Source organism: Andrographis paniculata, unplaced genomic scaffold (genome assembly GCF_009805555.1).
Source record: "Andrographis paniculata isolate CXL003 unplaced genomic scaffold, ASM980555v1 Contig11END, whole genome shotgun sequence".
NCBI classification, from domain to species: Eukaryota; Viridiplantae; Streptophyta; class Magnoliopsida; order Lamiales; family Acanthaceae; genus Andrographis; species Andrographis paniculata.
Window position 1 is genome coordinate 191,586 of NW_026137391.1, and position 20,992 is coordinate 212,577.

Here is a 20,992-nt window from a genome sequence, read left to right on the forward strand (position 1 = left end):
TGTAATGGCCTTCACTTCCATGGAAGAAGCCGGCTGCGCGAAGCAGATGAGAGGCTTCTGTGGCATGTAAGGGTAACGGCAAAGTACTTTCGGCTCTGATTTGATAGAAGGCTTCTCTTTTTGCAAAGATGAAGTTAAAGGAGGATGAGATCTTCCCTTCATTTCTAAGATTTGGCCTAAAAGGATATAGCCTTCTTGGCCAATACAGATCAAATCTTTCTTGCATGCCATTTCTCAATGGTTGAGGAGGAATAGAGATTTGGTATTTGGTGAATATTTGGCTGTGGATAAAATTGTTTAAAGGCCAAAATGTTTATATAGGTAGAGGAAGAAATTCAAAGAAAGAACCTAATTCCTTGTTGAATTACATTCGGATTATGCAGATGCCACTTTGCCTTGGAATATATTGACTGATTCTTGGAGTAAAACATGAAACACGATCCAGAATTTAACCATGTTACTTTTATCTGATACAAGTTCAATTGTTAGTTAAATTCTCAATTTTTTGTTGTAGCTGTTACTCCAACCTGACTGACTTTTAGTTATAGCATTCTAAAACTTCGAATATATCATCTCGGTTACAGACACAATTGAGAAGTATTTGCATGCCAAATTTAGGCCATTGGCTCTTGTTTTAGATTGGTATCAGATTTGATGTTAAAATCTCTTTTCAGGATTTGGAAAGTCTAATTAAAATTAATCTTTATGGTACCACAATGGATCTCCTTTGAAGGGAGCACAGTTATTCTTTGTTGTTGATTGAAGACACGGCTTTGTATGCTTGTCGTGGTGATTATAACGCTGTTTTGATTGATTTGGAACAGTAGGACAAGAAGATCGATGACTGTAAGAAATCCATTGATTGTGTCCCTTTCACCTTCATCCAAACACTACTTTTAGGAAGACCATGATCTGATTGAGGTAAGGAGTTTCTTGGGGCATTTAGGACAACAAACCGATTCTCTTGTCGTTTGGATAAGTCATTTGAGTGCAGAAAGTACCCAACAGTTTTCATGTGTCAAGAATGGAACAAACAGGGAAAGTGACAGTGTATGCATGACAAGTCTGGCTGTTGCTCAGCTTCTTTTACTTTCGGTTAGGAACAAATGCATTCAATCCGATAAGAATATTGTCGAATTCGTGTCCCTTTCATCGTTCCAACAAAATATGAAACAAGTTCCATGAAAATTACATCCACCCAATCTGATTGAAAAAGATTCCAACAATCTAATCCAAAACACCCCTTATCATCAGAATTAACCATGATGTTAAATGGATATCTGTTGATGGATGATGTAGCTGAACCGTGTAAAAGTCGTATACTGGAAAAAGAAACTAAAGCACAAACTATAAGTAGATTAATGTAGCTTGGCCATACTATAAGGACAATAAACCTGACCTTCCATTGATCAATGAAATTTGGGTGCAATGTTCCTCTGCACAGCTTGAGCAGGATTGTCAGAAGCTCAATTTCTTGGATCATACGGCTTTCCACTTTTCCTAACAAAATGATCATCAATTATTGTAAATCCTTCAATGCCTATTTTGAGAAGGTCACCAACATTTACATGTCGATGAGCCATTTCTCTACATGTGAACAAGATATGCTTGAAGAGTTTAGTTGGTTTGTTCAGAGAATGTCGGAGCTGTGTAAGAAAACAATACACCGGACGGTGCTTTAGCTTTTTATGATTCTTTTCAGATAAGAATGACTTGGTTGAATATTCTAAAAGGATAATAAAAAAATGCTTCAGAGTACCCCTTCAAGTTGATCTTCATATTGGCTACATTAACTAAGTCGACATGGCTCAAACACTTGTCACACGGTTCAATCCATTCCTAGAATATCAGTATAACTTATGGAGAGTGTTGTTTCGAAAAACAGTACTTGTTTGTGTTTGGTGCCATTGCTTCCCCTTGCAAGCGAAATCATGCGACTCGAAAAACATATTAACTCAATGGTACACTTCTTAAGTATACAAGAATATATCAAACAAAAACTAAAGTTTTTAGTTCATAGCAACTTTCAATGAATCTGCCGAAACAAAGTCTAATGTTGATATGGATATGATTAAGATATGTAAAGAACTCAACGGTATAATTGATTAATAACTCCTCTATTTAGAGGCAGATCAATATAATAGTTAGATTAGTTCGATATAGAAGTTTTAACAGATGATAAGTGTCAATCACAAGCAATTGATATGTTTCCTTTGGTCTACAAACTCCAATCTGATAATATTTTGGTTTTGAAAACAAATGCAAGAAAAAACTTCAATGAATAAATTATGCAGCTACACATATGATGACATCACAGGTTCCAAACATGTCGTGTGCTGCTGATGTATGAAAAGATCTAAGATGCTCTATCAGACTAAGAATCAATACTGTTCTTTTCTTCCTTGTTCAAAGGATATGGTGCAGTCGGTGAAACCTGGTCTAAATACTGATACTTCAGCTAGACAATTGCCTAGTCGATTGAAATTTGATTCGATAAAACAGTAGCAACCACTCCCTTCTCAGCTTCCATGTGAGTCTCCATTGGAATTTTTGGACATGGCAGTCAAGAGGAGGACTGGATCCAGAGTAGGCAACACGGCGTGTAGCATTCATGTAATATTCTATTTCTTCTTGATGAGGAATAATAATCTCTACTTTCGGTTAAAGTGATCATAAAGCATAACTTCAGTATACCATTTTCTCATGGTGGACCTAATCTTGAATCTTCAAATATTTTTTGTTACTTTGCAGCTCTTAGTTTGGTGTTTAGATGTTTGCGAAAGAATGACTTGCTCCTCACCAAATACATTTCTTACCTGTTTGATCTCAAGTAATTATTTTGTTATACTTAACATATTTACCTTAGTAATACTCTTCTTGATTGATTTACCAAACTCTTCTTTCGCAACAGAAAATCAAACATTCGACGTGGCAAGACCATATTTGTCTTCGCTAATTCGATCTTATAAGACCCTTTGGAAAACTTGTGAAATATTTTCTCTGATAATGGTAAAACTTGTAGTGTTCGCTCCTTATATGAAAGATTTGTTGTGGGAGCTCGGGCCGTGATACCTTAATTAAGCCAACGTCTGTTTTTATTCAAATATCGACAGATTTACAGAGTTGGAGTGCAGCCTACAGGACACAAGCTGCTACTTTACTACATGTATTAAGATTGCGCAGATACAAGCATTCTTAACTAATACATGGTGCAGATTTGGCCGAGGCGCGACTACTTTACTTTACTTAGGTAGTAGAACCATATATATGCTACTAATATACGATGACAAGTCTAATACGGCATAACTGCAGAGTTCCTCTGGGAGTAGTAATCCATATTGCCGACTTCGCCATACTGCACCGTCATTTCTTTAGCAGAAACAGGTTTTACCTGATGAAGAGGGTTCACTGGAGGCTGATACTGGTGGTGGTGGTGGTGGTGGGGCTGTTTAGACCTCCCATACCCATTGTTGTTGCTGTTGTTGTTGTTGTTGTTGAAGAACTTCTCCACTATAAAGAACCCCTCCCTGCCTATTCTCCGGAGATCTTCTTTCGACCCCATGATTGATTATGCTTCAGACAAGATTAGATGATATGATATGTAAGAAGAGGACTAGCAAAGAGACTAGTGTGTTTTTTGTTTTGCCTGAAAAATCTACAAGGCAATCACCCTATTTATAGGGAGCTCAAACTCAAGAAATCTTAGTGCAACCAATGGTTTTCCACCATGTGGTGATTCCATTTGCAATAATTATATGGAGTTCTTTCTCCCTCGGACACTACTAGTCGAATATGGGAATATATGACGACGCGGCCCAAGAAACCTCAGCGTTGTTGTGCTGCACATTCATCGAAAGATGTCTCTCATGTGTCATGTGTCCGCACACTAGTGGCTTGGCTTGGCTCGGCTCGGCTAAGAATTCTGTTTTTTTTTTTTTTTGGCGCGTTTCTTACATCGGTCAATTGACTGGGAAAGAAGTAATAATTGTGATGGTGAACTTTATTCTTCATAAAGTTTGATCAGAGCATATAATCTGAAATGTTTTGAACAGAATGATCAGAGCCTCACAAACTCTGTTACATTGTATCTTAACATGTCTGTTTTGCATCAAATTAATATTGTTGCAATGCTGTTGAGAGGTTATGTAATGTAATGTAATGTAATGAAATGATTCTTCATGCACGAAGATGCTGTTAATAAACCTTTCCAGGTCCGCTGGAATGTGATTCTTCTCTATCCTGTCCTGGAGGATTTTTATTTTTTATTTTTTTATTTTTATTTTTATTTTTATTTTTTTTACTTCATATATCTTGCTTGTGTTGACTGTTGACTGTTGAGTTGAGTTGAGTTGAACCCTTATTAGATTATTGACCTGAATCTGAAGAGTATTTCAATTAGATAAAATATTATTTATTTTAATTATTTTTTGTTGTTGTTACTTATAATAGAATCAAGAAATGTAATGTAATGAAAACTACTGAACAATAATTAATTAATGTCCACAAGGTAGGCCATGGACGACATTCTCAATGTTCCTACCATTTCTCTCAGCCTTCACTTCCAATCTTAGAACACACTCATTTTAGCAAAAACTATTTACGTTTTTAATTTGATATATATATATATATATATAATCCTCAACACAATTATTAGATTTAATTAACATCGATATACATTCATACATCCCAGGTTTCATGGGGTTTGTAATAAAACAAAACTACCTTAATTAATTAATAGTTCAATATAACAATTCAATAATACACACATCCATGTAACTAACTGTTACACCAATTATCTTAATCACATTCACATGTACAGATAGATTGATTTTTAATATATATATATATACACACATAATTAAAAATGGGAGATTCGACGACGAAGGCGGCAGCGTTAGGGTTGGCCTCCATCCTCCTGGTGGCGATGGTGGTGGCGGTGGCGGTGACCGTCAGCAAGAAAAGCAGCGACGGCGACATCAACTCGTCGACGAAGTCGATGCACTCCATTTGCCAGCCGACGGACTACAAAGAAACCTGCGAGAAGACATTGCAGAACACGAATTCCTCCGATCCCAAGGAGCTCGTCAAGGCGGCGTTTCAGGCCACCGTCGACGACCTCCGGAACGCCATTAAAGACTCCTCTCTCTACAAGGAAGCCGACTCCGATCCCAGGACCAAAGGCGCCCTCGACGTCTGCGAGGAAGTCCTCAACGACTCCGTCGACGATCTGCAGAGGTCGTTCGACAAGGTCGGAGAATTCGACGTCAGCAAACTCGACGATTACGTCGAGGACGTCAAGACATGGCTGAGCGGCGCCATCGCCCACCACGAGGCCTGTAAGGACGCCTTCGACAACACCACCGGCGACACCGGCGAGAAGATGAAGGAGCTGCTGCATAACTCCGGCGAGATGCTCAGCAATGGCCTCGCCATGGTTAGCGGCTTCTCGAGCATACTTTCTTCCTTGGGTTTGGACAGCCTCACAAACCAGCGGCGCCTCCTGTCGGAGGGCGATGAGCCGCCGCCTTTCGTGGAGGGCGTGAAGAGGAAGCTGATGGCGGAGCCTCAGGCGCCGGTGAAAACCAACATCGTTGTGGCGCAGGACGGCAGCGGCGACTTTAGGACCATTAATGAGTCGATCGCGTCGTTGCCGCCGAAGAATAATCAGACCATCACCATTCACGTCAAGGCCGGCGTTTATAAGGAGACTGTCATCGTTCCCAAGAAGGTCAATAATGTCATTTTGATCGGAGAGGGTCCGACGAAGACGAGAATCTCCGGCAGTAAGAATTACGCCGACGGGACCCCCACTTACCACACTTGTGTACTCGGTAACAGATTCATGAAATTAGGGTTTAATTTATCAGACTTGTTACAGCTAATTAATTCATTTTGAATCCTGTCTGGTGCAGCTATTAATGCTGACGGATTCATGGCGAAGGACATCGGAATCGAGAACACCGCCGGAGCGGAGAAGCACCAGGCGGTGGCGGTGCGGGTTTCCGGCGACAAGGCGGTGTTCTTCAACGTCCACATGGACGGTTACCAAGACACACTGTACGCCCACAGTTACCGGCAGTACTACCGCGACTGCGTCATCTCCGGCACCATCGATTTCATCTTCGGCGACGCCGCCTCCGTCTTCCAGAAGTGCAAGCTCGTCGTCCGGAAGCCCATGGCGAATCAGGGTTGTATGGTGACCGCCCAGGGGCGGAAGGACCGCCGGAGCGTGGGCGTCATCGTCCTGCAGAACTGCGACATCGTCCCCGACCCGGCGTTCCTGCAGTTGCAGCCGCCGGCGAAGGCGTACCTGGGGCGGCCATGGAAGGAATTCTCCCGGACGATCATAATGCAGAGCTTCATCGACGGCTTCATAGCGCCGGAGGGATGGTCGCCGTGGATGGGGAACTTTGCGCTGGACACGTTGTACTACGGGGAGTACCAGAACCGCGGACCCGGGTCGGATACCTCGAAACGGGTCACGTGGAAGGGGATCCAGAAAATAACTCCGGAGCTGGCGGAGAGCTTCACTCCGGCGAAGGTGTACGCCGGAGACGAATGGGTCATCAAAGCCGCCGTACCCTATTCTCCCGGCATGATGCAAGTGTAAAACTGTCTGTAGTTATAACTGTACGTAGTAGTAGTTGATACATCATTTATATAATTAATTAGTTACTGTTTATTTATTTAGTTAATTAGTTTTTTTGTATGATTGAAAAATTTTGGGTGGGTTTTCATTGTAATAAGAAGGACCACATGATAAATAGAAATAATATTTTTTTGGCCATTTAAAATGAATTTCTTAAGTAGCTACCTAACCTAATCAACGTGTCACATAAGAAAATGGACCCAATTGAATTGGCATCAACATCAAATCAATTTGACTCAAATCGATCGATTTCGATTCTTGACTACCTTACTTAGCAAGCAATCGCGTGGACGTGGGAGTCGTTGCAATTAACACTCATACTTGACTTGTTCATATTTACTAATTAATTTATGGGTAATAGTGGAGTTTGTTAGAAATGGATGTATTGAAAACACATAACTACTCCACTCTCCATCAGCTGGCCTGCCTCCAACAAATAAAAAACACCACATTTATATAAGGGAAAAAAAACAAAATATAAAGAATAATTTCGAATTCTCGTACTGTACAAATTCCATATAAAAAAATAAAAAGGGATATTTAAAATGTGTACTATAATGTCGTTTCTTTGCCACGAAATTACCACGTTGTTTCCTACGACGTTGACTCACATCACATCACATCTCAACCTTTTCTCTCCCTACCTGAGCCGGATCCGGTTCGTCCGGCCCGCTCTCCAAATCCAACTCGGCGGCTACTCGGCTCGACCCGGCCCCCGCCCCACGCGCAGTCGTTGACCCCCCGGCGGCGGGCGACTTACGTCCCATGCTCAGAATTCTTCTCAGAGCCGACAGCCGGCTCGCCGGCGAGATCTGGCTTAATTCGTTCTCCGGCACGACCCTCGCCGGAACATCGATGCTTATCCCCACCTTCCCCCGATCGCCGGAGTTTCCCTCCTCCGCCGGTTTGGAGCGGCTCTCCTCCACCTTCTCCACCGGCGACCGGCAAAGCGGACAGGTGGAGTGCGAATGGAACCACATGCCGATACACTCGACGTGAAATCTATGTCTGCACTTGGGCAAGAGCCGCACGATTTCTTTTTCTTCGAACTCCGACAGGCAGACGGCGCACTCCACCGCCGCCTCCTCCGCCGCGCCGGAGGAGTAGAGAAACACGGGAAGGGAATTAAGCACCGTGACATCCAAGCCACGATCGGCCGCCGCCTGTAACTGTCGAGAATCAGAAATGAGCACGAGCTGGGAGCGGCTGGCGCGGCGCTGTCGGCGGCGCTCGAGGTGGCGGCGGCGGGCGCGGAGAAGATACCATCTGGCGTAGAGATGAAGGCCCACCATGAAAACGACGACGGTGAAGAGAACGACGATGGCGCTGAGCATAATCTTTCCGCTCATAGCGTAGCCCTTCTGTGGCGCCGCCTCCTCCCTCCATTCGGGATGATCGTCCATAGAACAGATCGAAACCTAGGAAGACGAAGAAGAAGAAGGAGAATTGAGATTAGATTGAGGAAATGGATAGGTAAGAATAGATAGATAGATAGATATATGTGCGAGAAGTGGGAAAATAAATGTAGGCTGCCCTGCCCTGTATGGAGGAGGAAACTTCGGGCGGGTTTCCCGTGTTCTTAAAGCTAGCTGCCATGTCTATGTCTATATCTCTATATCTATGTCTATGAGTAGGGAGTCAAGAATTGGGTCCAACTATGCAGACCTAACCAGTAGACGCCAAGTTTGACGCGGGAATCAGGCGTGGATAATTGGGACATAACAGAATAGAATATAATATAATAGTATTAGAGAATTTTATTCTATTTTATTTTTATGTATGTAAGAATGGATGAGGATGTGATCATTCCTTAATTCCTTCAGTTCAGATATGCTCTCGCTTATTTGGGAATCTGGACCATAACCCAATGCAATGCAAAGCGTACTAGTTGGGCCGGCCCAGAAATCCGTTTCTAGACATGTTTAAATGGATTGGGTCGGGTCGGGTCTTGACTGTTTAGTTCAGACCAGAAAGAAGAAACAACCCACGTGTCTGCATCTTCATCTGCCTTCACATTTACTTCAACAATTATTATGTCCATCTTCATGCTAAATTAAAGCTGTTTATTAATTAAAGTAATGGCCCATTATTGGCATTTGCCTCTACTCTACTCTACTCTACACTATACTATACAACACAGATATCGATCTCCATCAAATTCAATCATCCAACCGCCATGGATGATCGTTCTTTTCTTTCATATTCAGAATTGGGTTTTCTAACTGACTGACACGGATGATTCGTGATCGTGGTTGCAACAAACACAAGAGTGAGTGAGTGAGTGAGCAAAGTGTACTAGGCAGGCAGGCCTGTCTGATTAATCTGGAAATTTGTTAATATTGTTAAAGGGGCCTGGCCCAGACTTGCCACTTTCTTCAATGTAATATAATTAATAAAACCAACATACACACACAAGTAAGTGAGTGAGTGAGTGAGAGCATTTTCATTCTAGGGTTTCCTTTCTCTTCCGGCCGTTTCTATTCCTTTCTTTTTCTTGATCCCCTTCTTTCTTCCTCAAACTAATTATATTGATTTAGTAACTACAAGCACAACATATATATATATATATATATATAATGTTGTCCAATAAACCCCCAATCTTCCCTGTCCAAGAACCCCATTTCACTGACTATGGTTTCGAACCCCAATTTCATTACTTCCAGGTCTTCTTCTTCTTTCATGTCGTCTTCTCTGCTATCTCCCATTCTTGTCTTAATAATGTTGTCTTGTGCTATATTAATCATGTCTTCATCTTGGTATATGTATTATTAATTAGGTTTTGGAAGAAGCAAGGAACCACAGGAGGGAGAGGACGGCGATTGCAAGATCCAGCGTAGACGATGACATGATGAACTTCAAGCTCCAGAAACCCATCTCCAGAGACGACTCGTCTTCTCTGTCAAAGAAGATCAAGAAGACCAAGAACACCCGCCGCTGGTGGCGCAACGCCCTTCTCTTCTTCAGGTTTCCAAGGTCGCCGCCGCCTGACAACCGCATTAATTATAATATCGGCTCCTCCATATCCGGCCCACTTTACATTACTGACAGTATCGCCGGCGGTTCGCCCGCCCCCTACCGGACCGCCAGCCGGCCGAGCTCCGGCCCGCTCGTCAAGGGCGAGGTCGTCGACATCCCTTACGTCAGCCTCGCCGACGGCAACTGTAGGACTAGCTCCGCCGCGGCTACGCCCATATATCTCGTCACATAATCCGCCATTGATGTGCAGGAACTTCGGGGAGTTCGGCTCCCGGGAGTCGCTGAGAATTTCGATCACTCTTGATATATTTATATTCCTTTACCTTTACTCATTTTTTTTTTTTTAGGAAGAAAAAGAATGTGGACTTTTTTAGTGCAAGGTCACTTCAATGGTGGTTTGGGAATGATTTCTTCTAATTTCCATTAGTGTTCTTTTCCTTGAGCTTCAAGAATGAAACTTTTATTTTATGGCTTGTACATTAATTGTGATTTACTCGTTAGAAAAATAAATAAAAAGAATTAAATTCAACATCACATCACATCACATCTAACGTCTGATTTAAATTTATTAGTTTTAAAACTAATTTTAAACGGCCCACCAACATTAATTTCAAACTAGAAATAAACAAACACATATGATTGCATTTATTAATGGATTTTTTGTATGAATGTAAAAGTACAATAATAATTATTTATGATTTTATAAGTCTGATCTAATTATATTGTACGAAGGAGGACTAATTTTTGCAGCTTATTAATTGCCTCCGATTCTACCATATGTTGTATGGTTGGTTTTGAAAGTTGTTGGAATTTATTGATGTGGGCATTCCATTGGTATTGCTTCTGAACCTTTTACACTTTTACTTTTATTATTGTTATTATTATTTATTATTATTATTATTATTATTATTATTATTATTATATACTTACTTATTGTTAAGTATTTTTGGTGAGAGATATCTGGAAAAAATCTCCACAAAAACACTATAAATGGCACTGTTTTGTATAAAAAAAAGTTATGAAATTTTTTTAAAATAGTAAAGAAATTAAATATTTATTTAATTTGATATATATTAAATAAATAAAGCTTAAAAATTGTTACAAATTTTAAATAAAGTTTTCTAAAACATATACTTAAATTGAGCTTCTTAGCTTCTAACTTTAAAAATTCAAGAATGGATTGTCTAGGTACCTCAGATAGATAGAGATCAAATCGTATATAATTCTTCAATTACAACCAACGTAGTCAATACAAGTAATCAACCAACTAAAAGCCTAAGTCAAGCGCTAGACCCTCACGTCAAAATGTCATCAATTATGCATGTGGGAAGCCAGACTACCTATCCATGAAAACAAAATCTCGGTCGACCCTCGGCATCTGCTCGTAAAAACCTCGAATCCACAAAGGAATATCCCCCGACTCCAAAGTCTGATCCCCCGAAAGGGAACAAGCTGCACTTGCCAATGCATCCGCCACTCGGTTTTTCTCTCGATAGATATTGGGAGATTCGCCAAGTGACATCATGTAGTTGCAACTGCAATTGGCTAAGGCATGTCTGTAGGGTCCAGTGCCCTGATGAAGACGAAATCAACGCTATGCTGCAAAGAAGAAAAAGTCGAAGTTGAAATAGACAAGATTCGATTCAGATACAATACAAAGAAATGGAATTCGAAGTGAATCCTTTCCTTGTATCTGAGAAAAACTACATCGAGTCAGTCTCGATCCATAGGGAAAGAAGGCGTCCACACCTCTACGTATTGCCTCCAACTCCGCAAAAATATTGGTCGCATGTAGCACGATCGCTCCGAAAGTGTCTCAAATGACGCTTGGGGATCCCGCCAGCTTCGGGTCTCCAAGCGAAGCACCATCCGCATTCAACTTGAACCAACCCTAAGATGAAGCCTCCCACTGCACAAGTAATGATGGTCGAGGAGTCGGTTGAAATCCAAAACTCGCAGCAATATGTAGATCACCTACCAATATCTTCTGTTAAGAATACCAGCACTCCCCAATATAATTGACATGGCCAACAACATATATATATATATATATATAATGGAAATTGGGTTTAAACTCTGACCTTAGATTTTGCATGTTATATATAGTTTGTTATTTGTTTTATACAACTATTAAGTTCATGTAAAAATTTATCTATTTTTTTCTCAAAAAATATCAAATCAAACACTTATTTTTTATTTTTTTATGTTATATTAAAAATTAATTTTACATTCAAAACATCACATCAACACCTATTTATATCAAATCATACAACTATTCTAATTCAAAATTTTTACTATTCAAATTCCAACTCAAAATCCAAACAAACGCATAGTAACAGCAAATTCTCCATGTCATAAAATCATAAAATAAAACATACAATACATATTCAGTTATATTTTTATTTGTCGATTAGAGCAATTAATACAATACTTATAAATACCTACTTATGTACCATACAATAAATGTCTCGCTAAAAGACACGTGAAAATTAATGCACGTCTCTTCATTTTTTTTTATTTTTTTTTTCTCACATTGCAGAATAAAGTATCATAGCTCAATATTTATTTATATTTATTTTTGGTTATATATATTAAATTCGAAAAAACTAAAAGAACATTTAGCATGATTTAATCACAAACAAATACCACCCTAATATTTCCTAAAGAAGTGAGATCAGATCCTAAATTAAATTGTTCAGCTGAACGCATGAAATTTAATTATTTTATTTTATATAATTAAATTTTATTATTATTATAGTCATATAAATTAATTTTAATGAGGTTGACCGGATCTTCTCGGTTTCTTAAATATCTATTTCATTAAATTGTATTGTTTCAAAAATATCTTCTTATCCTCGATTTCCTAAATATCTATTTCATTAAATTGTATTGTTTCAAAAATATCTTCTTATACACACTTGTCCCCACCTCAATTATAAAGTAAATGATATACTTCCTCCATCTGCGGACTTTCACACATAATTTAAAAAACAATAGTATTTTAATTATAATTGACAGATAAAAGTAGTATAATAATATAAAAGTAATGATATACTGTAAAATAAAAATATTTGTGAAAAAAAATGTATTTAATAAAATAATCACTTTATAATTACACGTCCCAAAATAAAAATATGTATACTTTGTAGGGGCAGTATTTTCTAAAGATAAACAAACATAAAATTCATTTAAAAATCATTTCCAATGTTTTGTACTATTCACAAAACCCAACCGTCTTTTTAGGGGCATATTCGTAATTACGGTTACGTAGCCACAATTTAAGACTAATAAATAGAGGTAGCATGCCTTACCTCTGCTATTTCCAACTGCAACTCCGTCGAGAGGGGCGGCCATGGATAAAATCGAGCACCGGAATATACCCATCAACGGCCTCAATATGCACGTCGCCGAAATCGGCAAAGGCCCCTTAGTCCTCTTCCTCCACGGCTTCCCGGAGCTATGGTACTCCTGGCGCCACCAGATGCTCTTCCTGGCGGAGCGCGGGTTCCGCGCGGTGGCGCCGGACATGAGAGGATACGGCGACACCACCGGGGCTCCCCTCCACGAACCTTCCAAGTTCACCATTTTCCACGTGGTCGGCGACCTAATTCTGCTCCTGGATGCCATCGGAAACGAAGATGATAAGGTGTTCGTCGTCGGCCACGATTGGGGCGCCATGATCGCCTGGATGCTCTGCCTCTACAGGCCAGACAGAGTGAAAGCTCTCGTCAATCTGAGCGTTGCTTTTCCTCGAATTCATCCGCAGACGAGCTTTGTGGAAGCTTCTCGAAGACTCTTCGGCGATGATTACTACATCAGCAGGTTTCAGGTCGGAGGTTAATTGACCAATTAATTAAATTAGGGTTTCGGAGGCATTGACAGTGACAATGACAGGAACCAGGCGAAATCGAAGCAGATTTCGCGAGGATAGGCGCGAAGGAAATTCTGAAATATGTGTTCGCATTTCGAACACCAGGTCCTCTCTTTTTCCCAAAGAACGCGGACCCTAGCTACTACGCTGCTGATCGTCCGCCATGGCTAACTGAAGAAGACCTCGGCTACTACGCTAGCAAGTTCCAGCAGAGCGGCTTCACCGGCGGAGTGAATTACTACCGCGCTCTTGATCTGTAAGTGTATCTCTGTCAATTGCTTCCTATTATCTGCAAATCATCTTCATCTTGTTTAATTTATAGTTTAGTATTTGAGACGACGGAATTTGTATTATGACTATTTATGAGTTCTAATTTGATTATTCTTAACATTTCGAAATTTGCAGAAGTTGGGAACTGCATGGGGCTTTTGTTGGAGCAAAAATAGTGGTGCCAACAAAGTTTATCGTGGGAGATCTAGACCTGACCTATCACATGCCAGGTGTGCAAGACTTCATCCACAAAGGAGAGTTCCAGAAACATGTGCCCTCGTTGAAGGAAGTTGTGGTGATTGAAGGGGCTGCTCACTTTATCAATCAGGAGAGGGCAGATGATATCAACCAACATATCCACGACTTCCTCACCCAATTCTGATGAAATATATATATATATACATACAAATGAAGAATGAATGATAATGGAACAACCATATATAAGAAGAATAATAATAAAAACGGTTATTGTGGTTTGAAATTCTTTAGACATTAGCAAATGAATACATGCTTAAAAAGATTACACTCAATGCATGCATCCATGGGAACCAATTGCAAAATTTTAGCAAAAGATGATGAAGTATTGCTATATATATATATATATATCTACTAGCCAAGAAGTAGCTAAAAATGATAGCGGAGAAAATCAGAATTTGTTGAAAGCAAGTTCTTACTACTCCTCCACTCCACACCGTTTGATTTGTAACAATTTTAAAAGACTACATGTGGACAAAAAATTGTGTTATTTTTAATAAACACAAAATTTGTACAAATTATATTTGATTTGAATTTAAAGCGGGTTCTATTCTCTAAATGGGTCATTTGATTCTCCTTCCGGGTCGATTTATTTTCCAACTTGATTTTCGATGGCTTCTTTGATCCGAAGAGGTTTGGTCTTCAGTTTGACTTTGCCGGCTTTTGGAGGGTTTTGGTCTCCGTGCGGGAGATTTGATTGCAACTTTGGATTTGATGTCTTTTTTTCTAGACGATCCGAGACTTTGATCTAAAATTTGGCTTTGCCGCTTTTGGAGGTTTGGTCTCCGCATTGGCGATTTGATCATCGTCTTTGGATTTGTTGTCTTCTTTGGACGATCCGCGACTTTGACATTTGTTTTGGCTTTGCCGCTTTTGGAGGACTTTGGTTTCCGTGTTGGCGATTTGATCATCGTCTTTGGATTTGTTTTCTTTAGACGATCCGCGACTTTGACCTTTGCTTTGGCTTTGCCGCCTTTGGAGGACTTTGGTCTCCGCGTGGGCGATTCGATCGTCGGTTTTGGATTTGATGTCTTCTTTAGACGATCCGCAACTTTGATCTTTGGTTTGCCTTTTCCGCCTTTTGGAGAGCTTCCGTCTCCGCGTGGGCGATTTGATCCTCAACTTTGGATTTGATGTCTTCTTTGGACGATCCGCAACTTTGATCTTTGATTTGTCTTTGCCGCTTTTGGAGGACTTTGGTCTCCGCGTGGGCGATTCGATCGTCGGCTTTGGATTTGATGTCTTCTTTAAACGATCCACAACTTTGATTTTTGGTTTGCCTTTTCCGCCTTTTGGAGAGCTTCGGTCTCCGCGTGGGCGATTTGATCCTCAGCTTTGGATTTGATGTCTTCTTTGGACGATGCGCAGCTTTGATATTTGATTTGTCTTTGCCGCTTTTGGAGGGCTTTGGTCTCCGTGCGGGTGATTTGATCCTAAGCTTCGGATTTGATGTCCTCTTTAAACGATCCGCAGCTTTGATCTTTGAGAAGGTGGATTTGGTGCTCCATAACGCTTTTGGCGGCGTGTCCTTTTTGACTTTTGGATCGAAAAGGGCCGAGTTGTTGCTTTGGTGAAAAATGTGATGAACACATCGAAGCTTTAGGATGAACTTTGGAGACTTTTCCTTGGCTTTGACGAATTCCTCAACGGCTTTGAGAGCTTTGATCATTAAAGAGGTGGATTTATTGCTCCATAACGCTTTTGGCAGCGTGTCCCTTTGACTTTTGGATCGAAGAGGGCCTGGTTTGCGCCTTTTATGAAGAACGCGACGAACATCTTGAAGCTTTGAAAGCGGCTTTGGAGGCTCTTCATTGGCTTTGATGGATTCCTCGATGGCTTTGAGAGCTTTGATCCTTCCTCCGGCTCGGACATACGACGAAGAACGTTAACTTCATCGATTCGCCAACCAATATTGGATCATTTGTCCATATCGGTGACTTTTCGACGAAGAACGCTTCGAAGGACACGAAGAACAATGAAGAACATTGCAGAGAGTCTAAAGAGACTTACCCTTGCGCGAGTCTTCAAATGAACTTCGGTGTCTAATGAATTGGTCAAGGCTCCTATTTATAGGGGAGGGTGGCATTGGCTTCCTTTTCGGATGGTGCCACGTGGATGGAAAGATTTTATAATATTTCTTTTTCTATCATATGCTGCTTTCCATTCTTGACGGATTTGATTGTGCACCTTCGTTTATTAACAAGATCTTTATATCATTGCCTTTTTTGGAAGATATTAATTTATATACTTCCTTTATTGACAAGATTAATTTATTTTGCTGCCAAAGTTATTATGGCTCTATTTATGCACGTAATATTTGTACGATATCTTCCATTTTAAGCATATTTTTGCATTAATGGTTGATATTTATTGTACAAAAATTAACATATGTGCATAATTAAATACCATATATTTATATTATTGGAATTTTATTTTCTTCCAAAATATATGATATCTAATTGATTTTAGACATATATTTTTAGTGTCTATAAAATGCCCCATCGAGACTCTTTTAAGCCGACGCAAAGCGTTGCTTGAATGAGTCTCGAAACATAAGTCAATTTATTTTTTGACTGTTTTTTTTTATGGCTATCATTTTTTGATTTTTTTTTAGCCAATATTTTTTTTCAAATGGCTTTTTTTTTTTGGACGATAATTTTTTTTGTTCAATTATTTTTTTTAAGCCCGATTTTTTTTGGACTTTTTTTTTTTTGCCCAATTTATTTTTTAGGGTTTTTCTTTTCTTTTTTTTTTGGCATAATTGACTGAACTCGGAGTTATATTCCAAGTTGCCTACATATCCGGTTAGGGAATCAAATCATAACGTAGTTCAAAACAAATTGAATTTGTTTGTTTTTGTTAACAGTTTATTCTCGTGTTAAGGAGTCTTGTTAGAAAGTTTTAAGGAGTCTTGTTAGAAAGTTTATCCTCATTCCTAAGAGATTGCAGAAAGTTTATCCTTGTTTCCAGGAGATTGAAGAAAGTTTATCCTCGTTTTCAGAAGATTAAAGAAAGTTTATCCTCGTTTCTAGGAGAGCTGTAGAAAGTTTATCCTCGTTTCTAGGAGAATGACGAAAGTTTATCCTCGTTTCCAGGAGATTAGAGAAAGTTTATCCTCATTTCCAGGAGTGCTGTAGAAAGTTTATCATCGTTTCTAGGAGATTGAAGAAAGTTTATCCTCGTTTCCAGGAGATTGAAGAAAGTTTATCCTCGTTTCTAGGAGGGGTGAAGGTATGACTGCCACCACTGTTTGGAGTGTTGTATTTTTCGTCTTCTGAGAAATCTTTAGTAGGCGGTCCATACATTCCACTAGACATCATGCTCAATTCTATATCATGAGCGCGAGTGGCGAGTTCTTCAAAAGTATGGGTCGGATCCCTTGTAGGATGTATTTCAAGCTCCATTGCATCCCTTGAATGCACATTTCTATGCCGGAAGCTTCGGACAGACGGTCTTTGCAGTTGAGGCTTAGACTTCTCCAGCGGTTGATGTAGTCAATTACTGGTTCATCTTTCCATTGGCGGCTGTTGGTGAGTTCGGTCATGCTAACGGTTCTCTTTGTGTTGTAAACCTATTCAAGAACTCGTACTTTAGTTGTTCCTAATTGTCGATGGAACCAGCCTCTAAGTCGATGTACCAGTCGAAGGGGTTGCCGTTTGGTGACCGCACAAATTGTTTGACTAGAAGGTCTCCATATGTTTCAGCATCGCTGCATGTCTCGACAAAATGCGCTATATGTTGCTTTGGGTTGTCTTTGCTGTCAAATTGTTGAAACTTTGGTGGTTGATAGCCCGTTGGCATTTTGAGGGCGCCAATTCTTGCAGTGTAAGGCTTGGCGTAAGTGTGCATCGGCCTTGAACTCCCTTCGAATTCTCTTTTGATTGCCCCCTTGATGTAGTTGTCAAGTTGGGATATATGGATGAAGAAGTTGGATGATCCTTGATATGGATTTAATTCCGCCACCTTTTCTTTTCCATGACGTTGCTCCACAAATGTTGCCGCTTTATTTTGGACCGCTGGGGAAGATTGTTGCTTTTCAGTTGCATGGCCGGCTTCTTCAGGCTTGTCCAGCTTTGTCATAAGTTTTTCAATAAGGGCGTCTTGTTGTTGCATGTGTTGAGACATTCCTTCAATGATTTTGGCCACTGCTGCAAGTTGATCTTCTATATTTGAAGCGTTGATAGTCCTCACCGCAGCAGAGCTTGATGCGGTTGAATGACTTGAAATTGGCCGATGAGTAGGTGGCATGAAAGTACCTTTGAAGCTTTTATATTCCTCGCAGAGAAGACTTTGATCCACAATCTTTGGGTCCTCAATATTTGAAGCGTTGGTAATCATCACCGGAGCAGAGCTTGATGCGGTTGAATGACTTGCAGTTTGTTGAGGGGTGAACAGTGCGGCAGTACTCTTAAAGTTGTCGTCTTCTTCACAGAGTGGACTTCGCTCTGTGATTTTTGGAGAAGTGTCTTCAGATAACGACAATACTCTTTTGGTCATGCTTCGTGTTGTCATTCCAGTATTTGTCGAAGCGCTTGAGGTTTTGGACACGATGGGTGCGCCAACTTCTTTGGCGGCGACGGCGGCTTGAGCAGCAACTTTTGACGCAACGTTAGAAGTCTTGATCTTTTAGGAAGCCATTGGTTGTTGAAAGTTCGTCGGAAAGAGAGATGAAAGGTAGAGAGGTCCCACTGGGCGTGCCAAAAATCTGTGGACAAAAAATTGTGTTATTTTTAATAAACACAAAATTTGTACAAATTATATTTGATTGAATTTAAAGCGGGTCCTATTCTCTAAATGGGTCCTTTGATTCTCCTTCCGGGTCGATTTATTTTCCAACTTGATTTTCAATGGCTTCTTTGATCCGAAGAGGTTTGGTCTTCAGTTTGACTTTGCCGGCTTTTGGAGGGTTTTGGTCTCCGTGCGGGCGATTTGATCGCAGCATTGGATTTGATGTCTTTTTTTTAGACGATCCGAGGCTTTGATCTTTAATTTGGCTTTGCCGCTTTTGAAGGTTTGGTCTCCGTGTTGGCGATTTGATCATCGTCTTTGAATTTGTTGTCTTCTTTAGACGATCCGCGACTTTGACATTTGTTTTGGCTTTGCCGCGTTTGGAGGACTTTGGTCTCCACGTTGGCGATTTTGATCATCGTCTTTGGATTTGTTGTCTTCTTTAGACGATCCGCGACTTTGACCTTTGCTTTGGCTTTGCCGCCTTTGGAGGACTTTGGTCTCCGCGTGGGCGATTCGATCGTCGGTTTTGGATTTGATGTCTTCTTTAGACGATCCGCAACTTTGATCTTTGGTTTGCCTTTTCCGCCTTTTGGAGAGCTTCGGTCTCCGCGTGGGCGATTTGATCCTTAGCTTTGGATTTGATGTCTTCTTTGGACGATCAGCAGCTTTGATCTTTGATTTGTCTTTGCCGCTTTTGGAGGGCTTTGGTCTCCGCGTGGGCGATTCGATCGTCGGCTTTGGATTTGATATCTTCTTTAGACGATCCGCAACTTTGATCTTTGGTTTGCCTTTTCCGCCTTTTAAAGAGCTTCGGTCTCCGCGTGGGTGATTTGATCCTCAACTTTGGATTTGATATCTTCTTTAGACGATCCGCAGCTTTGATCTTTGATTTGTCTTTGCCGCTTTTGGAGGGCTTTGGTCTCCGTGCGGGTGATTTGATCCTAAGCTTTGGATTTGATGTCCTCTTTAAACGATCCGCAGCTTTGATCTTTGAGAAGGTGGATTTGGTGCTCCATAACGCTTTTGGCGGCGTATCCCTTTGACTTTTAGATCGAAGAGGGCCGAGTTGTTGCTTTGGTGAAGAATGCGATGAACACATCGAAGCTTTAGGATGAACTTAGACTTTTCCTTGGCTTTGACGAATTCCTCAACGGCTTTGAGAGCTTTGATCCTTAAAGAGGTGGATTTAGCGCTCCATAACGCTTTTGACGGCGTGTCACTTTGACTTTTGGATCGAAGAGGGCCTGGTTTGCGCCTTTTATGAAGAACGCGACGAACATCTTGAAGCTTTGAGAGCGGCTTTGGAGGCTCTTCATTGGCTTTGATGGATTCCTAGATGGCTTTTAGAGCTTTGATCCTTCCTCCGGCTAGGACATAAGACGAAGAACGTTGACTTCATCGATTCGCCAACCAATATTGGATCATTTGTCCACATCGGTGACTTTTCGACGAAGAACGCTTCGAAGGACACGAAGAACAATGAAGAACATTGCAGAGAGTCTAAAGTGACTTACCCTTGTGCGAGTCTTCAAATGAACTTCGGTGTCTAATGAATTGATCAAGGCTCCTATTTACAGGGGAGGGTGGCCTTGGCTTCCTTTTCGGATGGTGCCACGTGGATGGAAAGATTTTATAATCTTTCCTTTTCCATCAGATGCTGCTTTCCATTTTGACGGATTTGATTGTGTACTTTTCTTTATTGACAAGATCTTTATATCATTACATTTTTTGGAGGATATTAATTTATATACTTCATTTATTGACAAAATTAATTTATTTTGCTGCCAAATTTATTATGGCTCTATTTATGCACGTAATATTTGTACGATATCTTCCATTTTAAGCATATTTTTGCATTAATGGTTGATATTTATTATACAAAAATTAACATACGTGCATAATTAAATACCATATATTTATATTATTGGAATTTTATTTTCTTCCAAAATGTATGATATCTAATTGATTTTAGACATATATTTTTAATGTCTACGCTACATACATCTAGAAGATTTGTTGTGTATCAGGAAAAGAAGAACCGGAAAACACTGATACGCCACATCATCATCTGTTTTTTTAAAAAAAAAGTAAATAAAATAGAAGGGTGCTTCCCAGCATCACTGCAATGTGATTCATTGCCATATATCCCAATTAAATTGGGACACATAGCATTTATATATATATATATATATATATGTATACATATAATATATATTATATATATTTTGTATTTGTAATTT

General features: G+C 40.3%; 4 protein-coding genes across 4 annotated transcripts; 3 read left to right on the top strand and 1 right to left on the bottom strand.

Annotated features, from left to right (window-relative positions):
- Positions 1-4,725: 4,725 nt before the first annotated feature.
- LOC127249575 (pectinesterase-like) lies at positions 4,726-6,901 on the top strand. Its single transcript, XM_051272468.1, has 2 exons — positions 4,726-5,831; positions 5,913-6,901. Exons 1-2 carry the CDS (start codon positions 4,865-4,867, stop codon positions 6,608-6,610), a joined length of 1,665 nt encoding a protein of 554 aa, XP_051128425.1. The 5' UTR covers positions 4,726-4,864; the 3' UTR covers positions 6,611-6,901.
- Positions 6,902-7,084: 183 nt separating this feature from the next.
- On the bottom strand, positions 7,085-8,237 carry LOC127249590 (RING-H2 finger protein ATL2-like). The gene has a single exon (XM_051272490.1). The coding sequence runs from the start codon at positions 8,050-8,052 to the stop codon at positions 7,267-7,269; it is 786 nt and encodes a 261-aa protein (XP_051128447.1). The 5' UTR covers positions 8,053-8,237; the 3' UTR covers positions 7,085-7,266.
- A 529-nt stretch (positions 8,238-8,766) lies between these two features.
- LOC127250148 (uncharacterized) lies at positions 8,767-10,136 on the top strand. The gene is made up of 2 exons (XM_051273312.1): positions 8,767-9,312; positions 9,426-10,136. The coding sequence occupies exons 1-2, from the start codon at positions 9,226-9,228 to the stop codon at positions 9,855-9,857; spliced, it is 519 nt and encodes a 172-aa protein (XP_051129269.1). The 5' UTR covers positions 8,767-9,225; the 3' UTR covers positions 9,858-10,136.
- Positions 10,137-12,932: 2,796 nt separating this feature from the next.
- LOC127251203 (uncharacterized) lies at positions 12,933-14,254 on the top strand. Its single transcript, XM_051274802.1, has 3 exons — positions 12,933-13,454; positions 13,520-13,752; positions 13,902-14,254. The coding sequence occupies exons 1-3, from the start codon at positions 12,978-12,980 to the stop codon at positions 14,146-14,148; spliced, it is 957 nt and encodes a 318-aa protein (XP_051130759.1). The 5' UTR covers positions 12,933-12,977; the 3' UTR covers positions 14,149-14,254.
- The last annotated feature ends 6,738 nt before the right edge of the window (positions 14,255-20,992 follow it).